The sequence below is a fragment of the Suricata suricatta genome, chromosome 2 (genome assembly GCF_006229205.1).
Source record: "Suricata suricatta isolate VVHF042 chromosome 2, meerkat_22Aug2017_6uvM2_HiC, whole genome shotgun sequence".
In the NCBI taxonomy this organism is placed as follows: domain Eukaryota; kingdom Metazoa; phylum Chordata; class Mammalia; order Carnivora; family Herpestidae; genus Suricata; species Suricata suricatta.
Genome location: NC_043701.1, coordinates 60325721 through 60338096, shown reverse-complemented (window position 1 = coordinate 60338096; position 12376 = coordinate 60325721). Strand labels below are relative to the sequence as shown.

Genomic DNA, 12376 nt, shown 5'->3' with positions numbered 1-12376 from the left:
CCTCATCCCAAATTTCATTTAATTAATTTATTAGATTTTTTTTAATTTTTGGGAGAAAGTGCATACGTGCAAGAGGGGGAAGGGCAGAGAAGAGAGAGGGAGATAGAAACCTAAGCAAATTCCATGCTGTCAGCATAGAATGGGACAAACTGTGAGATCATGACCTGAGCTGACATCAAGAGTCGAATGCTCAACTACTGAGCCACCCAGGTGCCCCCCAAAGTGCATTTAAACCAAGTACCTAAGGCAAATTACACTCATGGGAGGATGGAACACTTCCAGGCTTATTACCAGTGCCCCCCACGGCTCTGCCATGGTCCCCTAAAGCCTTCTTCCTGCAGATCACGGGAATGGCTCCTGTCCCCCAGGCATACAAGTACTTAACCTCCTGTCGCCAATCCCCAGACGACAAAGGCTTGCTGCAGTTGGGACCTAGGCCTCTTCTGGCACATTCTACCACCAAGAGCCATTTTCAAAAACTCAGGCATTGGACATTACATCATTTGGACAAGAGAAAATCTTTCCTTCCTGCCCAGCAGGTGTGCACCGAGGGAATAACTGTGTAAAACAGGAACTGCTGAAGAAAAACACAACTCAATTCTTCACCTGCCATCATCAGAGAATGAACAAGTGACAGCGAGGCTAAAGACAAGCAGACACAGGATTCCTAATTCCAAAGACAAAACACTCACGAGAACCCGGTCACTGAAAAGAGTTCCTGTAACCTCTGCCCTGGTGATCATGTGCCTCTTTGTGTCCACAGATGTGAAGCGTGGTCTTCGACAGGTCTGGCTCCACTTGGACACTTACTCCCTTAGTGGACGCGTCCTTGTGGCTTCACCTGCCTCTACTTACCTAAACCCAGGCCCTCACTCCGCTCAACATGTGGGTTTCCAGCCACAAAAGAGATGGTCCCAAGGCCACCCGCTGTCCTAACTCACCTCATCCCAAACTGCTCGTCACTGCTCACACTGACTTACCCTCAGCTCTGCTCTTTGTGTCACATTTAACATTCTTCTGATTTGAGGCAAGACAAGACCTTCCCTGTCCTTCATCCTCAATACCCAAGTCTTATTCCAACAGATCTCTCAGCTCAGCTGTGGCATCTTGCTGTCACTGCCACAACCACCGTCCAGCCTGTCACGCCATGCCTGTCCCTCTAGCAGCCTCCCGCACTGCCCTCTCAGGCTCTTCTCCCCGCTGCCCCCCACCCACTGCCAACCCCCTCTTCCCACAGCGCTGCCATCAGCACTTGTAAAACCCACAACCGTTTCTTCCATTTTATAAGCTCGTGGTGCCTCTGCCTGGTACCCAGCAACCTCCACAACCCATCCCCCAATGACCACTGCTGCTCGTTCTGGTGGACACCCTTTGCTTTCCAATGAGCCCCATTTCTCACCCTCTTTCACAAATATTTACTGAGCAAAGACTGGCCCTGGAGTCAATACCCTCACATTCTCACCCACTGTCACTTTTCTTCTGAATCCATTCCTACTTCCTTAGTGGGTGTGTTGTTCCTAAAGGATATGGAGAAGGAAAAGCGAGAGGAAAATAGTTCCTGCCCTCAAGAACTTCCAGTCTAACTGGGAAATAAAAAGTAAAGGAACGGGGGGCGCCTGGGTGGCTTAGTTGGTTAAGCCTCCGACTTCGGCTCAGGTCAGATCTCACGTTCGTGGGTTCGAGCCCCGCGTCAGGCTCTGTGCCAACAGCTAGCTCAGAGCCTGGAGCCTGCTTCCAGTTCTGTGTCTCCTTCTCTCTCTGCCCCTCCCCCTCTCATGCTCTCGCTCTGTATTAAAAATAAATAAAACATTAAAAATTAAAAAAAAAAAAGTAAAGGAACAGACTGTGATGCCAAAGCAAAATGCACTAAGCACCTATACAGAGCTACAGGCGGATTCAGGCTACAGAGGAAAGCCACAGCTCACGCGGTTGGGGGACTAATAGGGGGCCATGGAAGCCATGCTCTGAAGATGGCAAGGATCTTGACAGGCAGGGAGAGGACAAGAATAACGGGCTCAAAGATGGGGAAAGTGAGCAGAGATGGTCATAGTCCGACCAGGTCTTGACCATAGGTTACACTTACTCCATCTCTGGGCCTTTGCCTTCTTCCTCCCAGCAAGAAGGTCCTCCTGTCCACCCATCCACCTCCCAGACCTCTCTCATGGTTCCAAAATGAAGCTCAAGTCTATCTCCTCCATAGTGAGATGCAAGATTACATATAATCATCCTTCCTGTGTTCAGGAAAACACCGTATCAGGTAGAAATGGTACACTCGACCACCATACCACCAAATTTCCCCATAACTAGATACAGATTCCATTTGCTGGACCAGTAAGGTAATGATGGAAGACAAAATAAGCCAGGCCCTATGGTAGGCAGAATAATGGCTCCCCAAGGATGTCCACATCGTCATCCCCCAAACCAGTTGATACATTATTTCATGTGGCACCAGGGGGGTGGCCAATGTGACTGAGGTTAAAGATCTTAAGAAGGGGAGATTATCCAGAGTTGCTCAATCTAATCGTGATTTCTAAAAGTGGAAAAGGCAGGGAGAGAAGTGGGTCAGAAAGATGTGATTTGAGGAGGATTTGATGTACTGTTGTTGGCTTTGAAGATAAGAGTTACAAGTCAAAGGATGTGGGCAGCCTTGAGAAGCTGGGAATGGCCGCTAGCTGACAGCCAGCGGGATATCAGGAATCTCCTACAACGGAAAGAAACCGAATTCTGCCAACAACTCCACTGGGCAGGAAACAGATTCTCTCCTAGGGCATTCAGACAGAAACACAGTCCTACCAACATCTTGATTTTATTCCAGAGAGGCTGGCCGTGTCTGACATACAGAACTGTAAGATAAGAAACTCATGTTGTTTTAGGCCACAAAATTGCAGTAATTTACTATGCCAGCAATAGTACTAACACAAAACTAATACAAGACCAATTATTTTTCCTCAGTGGGTGAAAGCCTAGATTATTAAAAACACAGATTTCTCATAAATGCAGAAATTAGCCACTTGTTTACAAAAATTCTATTGTAAGAGAAATTATTTCATTTATTAAAAAATTTTTTTTAATGTATGTTTATGAGAGAGAGACAGACAGACGGACACACAAAGTACAAGCAGGGGAGGGACAGAAAGAAGACACATAATCCAAAGCAGGATCCAGATTTGAACTGTTAACACAGAGCCTGACATGGGGCTTGAACTCCCAAACTGCGACATCATGACTTGAGCCGAAGTTGGACACTTAACTGACTGAGCCACTCTGGTGCCCCCAAAAAATCTTTAAAGTTTTTTATTTTGGGGACACCTGGGTGGCTCAGTCAGTTACGCATCCGGCTTCGGCTCAGGTCATTATCTCACAGTTTGTGGGTTCGAGCCCTGTGTTGGGCTCTGTGCTGACAAGCTCAGGGCCTGGAGCCTGCTTCTGAATCTGTGTCTTCTCCAGTTCTCTCTGCCCCTCCCCCACTCACACTGTCTCCTTCTCTCTCTGAAAATAAAATAAACATTAAAAAAAAGGTTCTTATTTTTTTCATTAGTGATGCCAAAAAATAGGGTATCTCATCAATCATGCTAGGAAGATAAAATTACCTGCTTTCAAATCTTCCCTAAAGGTTTTTACTTCACAAACTCTCTTGATTAGCACACTCAGTTCTATAAATTCTTGCAGGAGAGAAAAGGAACATGCCAGGGGCCAAGTGTGGGCAGATATAAAGACAGGAAATGTGTGTGCCACAGAGAAACGGAGGAAGAAAGTGTAAGTAACAGAAACCTTTTAGGGTAAAGGCACATAGGACACTCCTGAATTTATGACATGATTTGGAGGACCATGTAGGCCACTTTCATTTAGTCAAGAAGGATTTTAGGAATGATGATAGCTTTGAATTGAGTAATCAGTTACTAACTGAATCAGCAGGTGTTCTGGGAGGCACCCAGGAGAGTCGGAAAAGTGATTCCAGAAGCAGACTAGCAGTTTTTCTTCCTTGCTTTTATGGAACTTGTCCTTACTTCCTCCCCTCTGGAGGTTTTCTAAGAACAGAAATTCACACTGGCGTCCCAGAGGCTACACGCTGTACCGAGTTTACTACAGCATCTGGAATGGAACAAGGCCAAATGCGGAGGCCAAACAGAACATGTTCTTTCTGCCTGAAAGCCCGCTCCTTCCCAGCAGATCACGAGGGTGTTGGGAAATAGTCCATAAGACAGTTTGGGGAGTACATGGAGCTTGATGACTTCAGCTTGCTCTCAGGGGAGATTGAGGCCACAAGGAAACATCTGCCTATCCCCTTAGAGGTCACTTACAGCGTCTCTACCAGATACTCTTAGTCTGACCCAGTTACAGAGACTAAAATTCTTTTTGACTCAAAGGTGGTAATTTAACTCCTGCTAATCTACATCTTGCCAAACGCATACAGGGATTAATTTTTGGTAGAGCCTTGCACCTCATCTGTTCAAGGGGTACCAATGTGTTTTGATAACCAAAAATGATTGAATGCAATTTTCATTAATAGACTTAGAGGTTGAAAAAAAATTAAAGAAAGAATGAAAAGATTCTTAACACAAATCAAAATGGGAGTTCTTTGGGGAGCCTGGGTGGCTCAGTTGGTTAAACATTTGACTTGGGCTCAGGTCATGATTTTGTGGTCTGTGAGTTCAAGTCCCGCATTGGGCTCTGTGCTGATGACTCGGAGCCTGGAACCTGCTTTGGATTCTGTGTCTCCCTCACTCTCTGCCCCTCCCCCGCATGTGCTCTGTCTCTCTGTCTCTCTCTCAAAAATAAACATTAAAGAAATTTTTTTTAAATGGGAGTTCATGTTCCATGTTCTTTAAAAATTTATTCTTTTTTTTAAAGCAGGCTCCCTACCCAACAAAGGGCTCAAATTCATGACCCTGAGATCAAGAGTTGCACACTCTACTGACTGAGCCAGCCAGGTGCCCCTCTTTCCATCTTTCAGACTGCTGAAAAAGGAGTATACCGATTGCTGGCAGGGATGGGGAAAACAGGTGCTTTTGTAACCAGGTGGTCAGAAAAATATCAGCACAATCTGTCTGGAGAATCATCTAAAAATTTCTATAAAAATAAAAAATGCACATGTACTTTGACTTAGCAGTTCCATCGCTGGGAACCTCATCTATTCAAAAACACTGGAAATAAGTTGTGGCACTTTCCCATGATGGCAGACCAAGGGAAAAAAAGAGACAGATGAATACACGCTGTTACAAAGAAAGAAGCACATGAATACACGTTGAAATGAAAAAAGATTTTTGGATAATAGAGCAAGTCCCAGAATAGTGTGCATACATGGATTACTTTGATTTTTTTAAAAATATGTCAGTAAAGCTAAGTGGGAAATCATATGCTTTTTTGGGTGTGGTTTTTTTTTTTAATCCAACATGTTATTCAAAAAGAAACAAAAAGAAAGATAGCATAATTGTTAATAGATATTCTGAGCTCTATTGTTAATTCCATGACTCTGAGAAACTCCTAATGGCACTGGTTCAGGGAGGGGGTCGGGGAAGGGGAGGGCAGAGTACCTGCCTTAGCTGTTGAAATTTTTTCTTTTAAATTTTTTGTTTGTTTTTTTATTTATTTTTGATAGAGAGAGACAGTGCAAACAGGGGAGGGTCAGAGAGAGAGGGAGACACAGAATCCGAAGGCAGGCTCCAGGCTCTGAGCTAGCTGTCAGCACAGAGCCCAACACGGGACTTGAACCCACGAACCGCGAGATCATGACCTGAGCCAAAGCCAGACACTTAACCGACTGAGCCACCTGGGAGCCCCGAATTTTTTCTTTTAGATGATGAGCATACATTGGTTCCAAAATTTAAAAAAAACAAAAACAAAAACAAAAACAAAACACTGTCAAGTACAAAACTAAGTACAAAACTAACCACAATGCTATTAGAAACCAAGAAACAGAAACGTACTTGGGGCTTCAAGGCTAACTTGAAATGACCAAATCTTTGCAAACACTAAGACCTCAGGTGAAAGCAAAGACTGGCCACTCACTGAAGGGGAACATACCTCATGCATCTTCTTCAGAGCCACTGAGCGTCCTGCGGCTCCTAGAGGTGGGGAGGGCTAGCTGAGGTGACTGAGCACCAGAGCCTAAGTGTAACTTCACTCACCTGTTGTTTAAGGCCCCTCCAAGGTCACAGTCACAAGGTCGACATCCATCCAAATCATTGCTTAAGCCCCAGTGTTCTGGCTGTAGACCAAAAGATTGAACATTGAGAGGTGGGTGCCCATTATGACGCAATAGAACTCAGTAAGGAACAAGTTACTGTGTGTCGGGTTGATCCACCAAATGTACTTTAGTTCCATGAAAGCAGGGAGCCTATGAGAGGAAGGAGTATAAATATTTTGAACTCAAGAAACCCAAGCTGCATGTCCCTGGGGTCATCGTCACGTAATGCCAGATCAGAATAGTTGCTTTTCCAGGCAAACAGCTTTTGTCCGGCTATTAATTTGAGCGAGCAGCTAAGAGGCCAATCTTGTTCATTAGAAGTACTCTGGCAGGAAGAGACTTCTGGCAAATATTTGACAGGCCTTTAAATGTTCCATAAAGTTCAGCCTGTCAAAAACTCCATAAGCAAAGCTCTTCAAGGATTTAGCTGCATCCAAATGCCATAAAGCGAGTATTTTACTTTTTTCCTTTTAATTTTTTTAATGTTTATTCATTTTCGTGAGAGAGACTGAACACGAGTGGGGAAAGGGCAGAGACAGAGAGGGAGACACAGTCTGAAACAGGCTCCAGGCTCTTAGCTGTGAGAGCACAGAGCCCAATGCGGGGCTCGAACTCGGGAACAGTGAGATCATGACATGAGCTGGAGTCAGACACTCAACGGACTGAGCCACCCAGGCTCCCAAGGCAAGAATTTTCACAACTGAAAGGTAAAGAGATCACTGAATCTCGAGAGCACTGGAGATGGAAATACAAAGAAATGTGACAGAATCCACATAGGGAAGAAGAGCTCTCTGCACCTTAATAAATATCTATTTCTTAATGCACAGATAAAAACCAGGTCCACTGATTTAAATCAGACTTCCAGAAATTTACTTTAAGCATCTGGATATACACAAACATGCATATTTACAGGTCATAAATATAATTTGGGGTCAGTGGAACCCCTCTGACAAATTATAAAGGAATTCATAACAATGTTATAAAAGGGAATAATTTAAAAAATTACTCTCGGAATTACTCTGCCTAGAATCACTACAGTGGACTTTTTAGTGTATTTCCTTCCAGATTTTGTTTTCCTTGATGAAATTTTTTCCTACACAATCAGGATACTGCTCACATCCTGTTTTTTTTTTAAAGCAGCATTAAGCATTTCCTCATGTTATTGTCATTTTCAATGGCAACCAAGTATTACACTGTATATAAGCCCCCAAATGTAGTTAACTATTTTCCCCACCATTGCTTCCAAGGCTTTTGGCTACAATTAGTACAAGATGCAATGAGTCTTCTAGTGACTACATCTCTGTCCAACTTTCTGCTTATTTCATTAGGAAAGATTCCCAGAAGTGGGATTAATGGGCCAAAGGGTACATGCATTTCTACAGGCTCCTGATAACATATTTCCAAAATGCTTTTTTGCCAAGTATGAACCACTCTGCATTTTCATCAGCGGCTTTGAGGATCAGCCCCTCATTATGTCCTCAATCGTTAGCATCCCCAAAACTTGTTAGTTCTGTCTATAAAAACGGTGTATCTGTAGTTTTATTTCACAGTTCTAACAGCGACAGTGAATATCTTGTCAAACTTAATTCATTAGCAATTCTTTCGTGAAAATGGCTTGTGTTTTAACATTTACATGTAAGGCTGATGGTAGACTCTGCAGGAGCGAAAGCCATCCTCCACTAAAACCCGTCAGCTTCAAGAACCCCCGTCCCATGTAATCAGGAGGTACCTACCCGACACTGGTCACAGTGCTGTCCTGTCACCAGACGCTTACAGTAGCAGTAGCCAGTCTCAGAATCACAAGGATTCCCGCCAGGAATCGTTCCCAGAGGATTGCAGGCACAAGCTTTATTCAAGATGAAACAAAGCAAAGAAACATAAACCAAGTGAGTGCCAAGAGGTGGTCTGGATTTAGAACTGCAAAGTAAGACGGGAACCTCGTTCATGAGAATTCAAACTTCTGCACGAATGCGCTTACATTTACAGCCAAACGGATCTTCGGCACTTAAGCCGTAGAAGCCCTCTTTGCAAAGTTCACAGTGCTCTCCTTCCACGTGTAATTTACACCGACACTGACCAGCAATGAGGCCAGCAGAAAAATCGGTGTAGCCGTCACAGATTCCCCCATTCTGAGATCCAGCTGGGTCACAGGTACATCCTGAGAAGAACAAGAAGCACCAGGTAACAACGGGAGTGTTTGTATAAACACAGGTTCCTGTCGTCCGTCTGAATGTCACAGAAATAGACTAAAGAAGGCTGGGCTGCCAGGTACCTTCTGCTGCCAGCATCCCATGTAACAGTTAAAATAAAGCAGAGTCTCACGCTCACACCTGGAGTCTCAAGAGGGTGGTGATCACCAGACTATTCAAACTGAAAGATGACTGAGGTGCCTGGGTGGTTACACGTCCGACTTCGGCTCAGGTCATGATCTCACGGTTCTTGAGTTCGAGCCCCGCATCAGGCTCTATGCTGACAGCTCAAAGCCTGGAACCTGCTTCGGATTCTGTCTCTCCCTCTCTTTGTGCTCCCCTCCCCCATCCCCTGCTCACACTGTGTCTCCGTCTCTTTCTCTCAAAAATGAACATTAAAAACAATCAAATTGAAAGGTGACTGAAAATGTCACGGCATTTTCCCACGTACGTTCACAGAGGTTAGGGTCTCGGACATCTCTCTCCGGGTGCTGGAAGTAAAATGGCTTGCACTGCTCACAGTTGCGTCCCATTGTGTTGTGCTGACAGTCATCACACACCCCTCCGCTGACGTTTCCCGTGGCCAAATACACCGCCATGTCAAAGTGGCACGAGCTCGAATGTTCGTTGCAGTTGCACTCTGTGTGACAAGACCAAGGTCAAGAGAAGCCTTTTTTAGATCTACTTACCAATGGAGGAGGTTGATGCTAGGAAGAAACTCATTTTGGAAACTGGAGATGAAGTTCAGGCAGTTAACACTTAGGGGCCCGTGGAAAAGGACGCGTCCATCTGACATCATGCTGGAAGCCTTCCAAGTGTGAGCTTTATGAAATAACTTAACCTGCCCACTTTGGAAGACAATGGGCTATAAAGTAAAAAGTGGAAAACCTTTGGGGAAAGGGAAATGGCAGTTACAATGGGGAGGACGCCTCGGGTCCCACTCAGGGTGGTGTGAAGGTGATTCCCTTCCTCCCCATTCTCACCAGCTCGCTCAAGCAGCCTCCCCAGAGGGAATTAAGGTCTGCAGAACAGCCATCTGGCCGGCCTTCGGAGCGCTGTCTGACTCTCTGCTGGCCCACTGCACAGCCCCCTTGATCCATCCCAGCTCTCATAGCATCTCATTCTCTGTTCTGTGACCCACACGGACTCCTGTCTTCTCACAACGAAGCTTAACTCTGGGGCTCTACACTCTGGCCTCATCCGTCTCCCCCTGCAACATGACCTTCTATGCAGAGGGGCTGTGGTGTCTCCACTGACGGTTCCTGGGTGCGGAGCAGGGACCTGCCCTTGACACACCTGCTGAATTAAACCTCGAATCATTTCCCAGGCTTGGTGGGAAGGCTTGGTGTTGGACCTGAGAAGAAGGTCCTTGGGGCTTTAGGCTTTGTTCTCTTCTTATCTGAGCTCCTTCCCACCTTCCCCTCCTCTTTCCCTCCCACCTCCCCCACCTCCTTTTCTTCTTCTTTACCTCAACAGTCTCAGCTATCGTCAAAGGGCTGTACTTAACAATCCTTGACCACTCCAGCCCTCACTGGTTTCTGAACTTCTAGACCATCCTCAGTGGGGGAAGGGGCAGATATGGGGATCACTGGGGGGCGGGTGGGGGGAGGCGGTGTTTCAAACTGCACCTCTGCCCAGAGAAGACACTGGGCAGGCCGGCTATATGCCACGGGCGGCCACCTTAGGGATCGACTGTGGCGTATTTTTCTTTCATTTTCCTCTCCTGCTCATCTTGCCTTCGAGACAGGTACAATGTCAGGGACAACATCTTCATCTTCTATGAAGTCTGCCAAACACATGGTTCCTACTCTTGAGTACTAATGTCCTGACTAAACTTAGTGGATATTGGTTTCCTAAGAGTATCCGGGTGAACCTGACAAAAGAGTAGTAACTTTTCTTCTTTTTGCAAAAACAACACACTCTTCTAGTAGCTCTCATCAGACAATGGGTCCTGGAGTCTGGACTGATTCCAAATGTCCCTCCAATGAAGACTTACTTTTACAGGCATTGCTGTTTCGACCTTCAGCGGGTCTCCAAGGTAAATCATGGTAGAAATCCATGCACAGTTCACAGTTCAGGCCCTTGGTATTATGTCTGCACATGCAATGCCCATGAACCTTGAAAGTTAGAAAAACAGAAAAGAGCAAAGTAAGAGATACACTAGTGGCCAGGTTTTCTCCACAATCAATGGAAGCAATAACCCCCTTTCATACTGATTCTCATCTCTGGTGAGCCAGAGATGAAGATTTGTTTTTATTCTGTCCTTGCCCGTAGGGAGTTCTGTCTTTCTGATAATTTGAACTCCCATTTTTAGGAACAGTTCCTATTCTATAATGGATACTCAATAAATATGTTATTGAAGTAGGGATAAAAGAACCCAGATGAACAAAATTGGTCACTTAAAAATTAAAAACAAACAAACAAAAAAACAAAAGCTAGTTAGTTAAGAGTTAAAAAAATAATCTATGTCAAAAAGAAACCTACTATAAGAGAAATCAACAGAAGTTACAATGCAGAACTAAATGTACACACACCACTGGAAACCAACTCACGTTACTGCACATTTTCCCTACTATGTCACATAAAAGAATGGTTGGTTTTTTTTTTTTTTTTGCTTCTTTTGTTTTGTTTTTGACTGCAGGCAAAGCACTTTGTTTTTCCCCCCAAACAAAATGAGATTCAAAATATTAATCATTGACCACATTCACATTTGTTTTTCTTTAAGAAAGAAAATCTAAAATCTTGGGGGAGGGGGGGAGTACAAATTATTTTGCTTCGTGAAGGGCCCAGGATGCGCCCTTTTGCACCCTGTCTCCGCCAAGATATGCCTAAGCCCCTGAGGCACGTAAATAATAAATTCTTTCAGTCTACCAAATATGCATGTACTTAGGCACCTCACCTTAACACCAGTTTCTACAGAATGGAATTCAGGAACAGGACAGACAGGTCCGCCCTGGACTCAGCTTGTCAGCAGTGCAGTGAGCAAAAGACTAAAATCGTCTCATTCCCGGCTAGTTTTCTGCAGACTGAAAAATAGTCCCAAAGCACACGCCACAGGACCCTACAGTGTCTGAATAAACAGCACAATGTACTAGTGCTAGTGATGGGCCTGCAGGATGTTAGCTACATGGTAAACATGATCCACCAAGCATTCCCTGAAAGATGTAGCAAGAGATTACAAGGACAGGCCCTCCCTTGGGGCTCCATTGAAAATGCAACTTTATCTACTGGAGCTAATGAAGGGCGCAAGTTTCAGACAGTTGAATACACGCAACCCTGGACCTTCTTAGAGGAGGACTAAGAATCTTTGAAAAAACAAATAGCAAGTAAGGAAGCTACACTCTTCAACAAGGGAGTCTCAGAGTCAGATGGAAGGAACCCCGGGGCAGAGTTGGGGAGAGCAAGATTTGAATTTACATCCGCCAGTTACTTAGAGCCCTTTGGTGAATGGATTTAATCCATGCTCTCTACTTACAAGGATAATTGGTTGAGTAAATCCTGTTTAGCTCTAAAATCCTACAGGTCTCTAAGAATGATCAGTTCACTTAGAAACTGGTAATATAACCCTGACCTCCTCCATTTGGCAAATCATGGTCCAAACCCCCAATTTTTAGAAGCACATAATTCGACAACATGGCATAAAAATGGGAAAAGAATGAAACTAGAAGAAATATCTAAAGACACAAAGACTATTGGATTCCTAAATCATACTTCATGGTTCCAGGTTCAAAGGTGTCCAGGTTTTCTGGACTGGGATCGCTTTACGCCTTGTAGCACAAAGATGGGATGTCTGTGGTGTCTCATCTTCCCTAAAGGAAAAAGAGAATGTGCTGGCTGCGTTGAAAGCTTTTTCATCTTTATGGACTAAAACAAGTATCTACTGTAACAGCAGCTTGCCGCAACAATTTCCCAAAAGTAACTCTTCGCCTGTGAAATGAACAGTCTTTATATTCTCACAGTCTAAGAATATTAACAAAGAGAAAAACCAACCATCAATCAC

The 12376-nt window shown here is 44.6% G+C and overlaps 1 protein-coding gene across 1 annotated transcript in view; it reads right to left on the bottom strand.

The window, feature by feature from the left end:
• LAMB1 (laminin subunit beta 1) overlaps positions 1 to 12376 on the bottom strand; it is a 66176-nt gene that overhangs the window by 36243 nt on the left and 17557 nt on the right. The window contains exons 8-12 of the mRNA XM_029918696.1: positions 10373 to 10493; positions 8828 to 9016; positions 8166 to 8345; positions 7921 to 8033; positions 6129 to 6208 (exon numbers count right to left, since the gene is read on the bottom strand). Of these exons, the coding sequence (XP_029774556.1) occupies positions 6129 to 6208; positions 7921 to 8033; positions 8166 to 8345; positions 8828 to 9016; positions 10373 to 10493 (683 nt within the window). The remainder of the gene's footprint in view (positions 1 to 6128; positions 6209 to 7920; positions 8034 to 8165; positions 8346 to 8827; positions 9017 to 10372; positions 10494 to 12376) is intronic.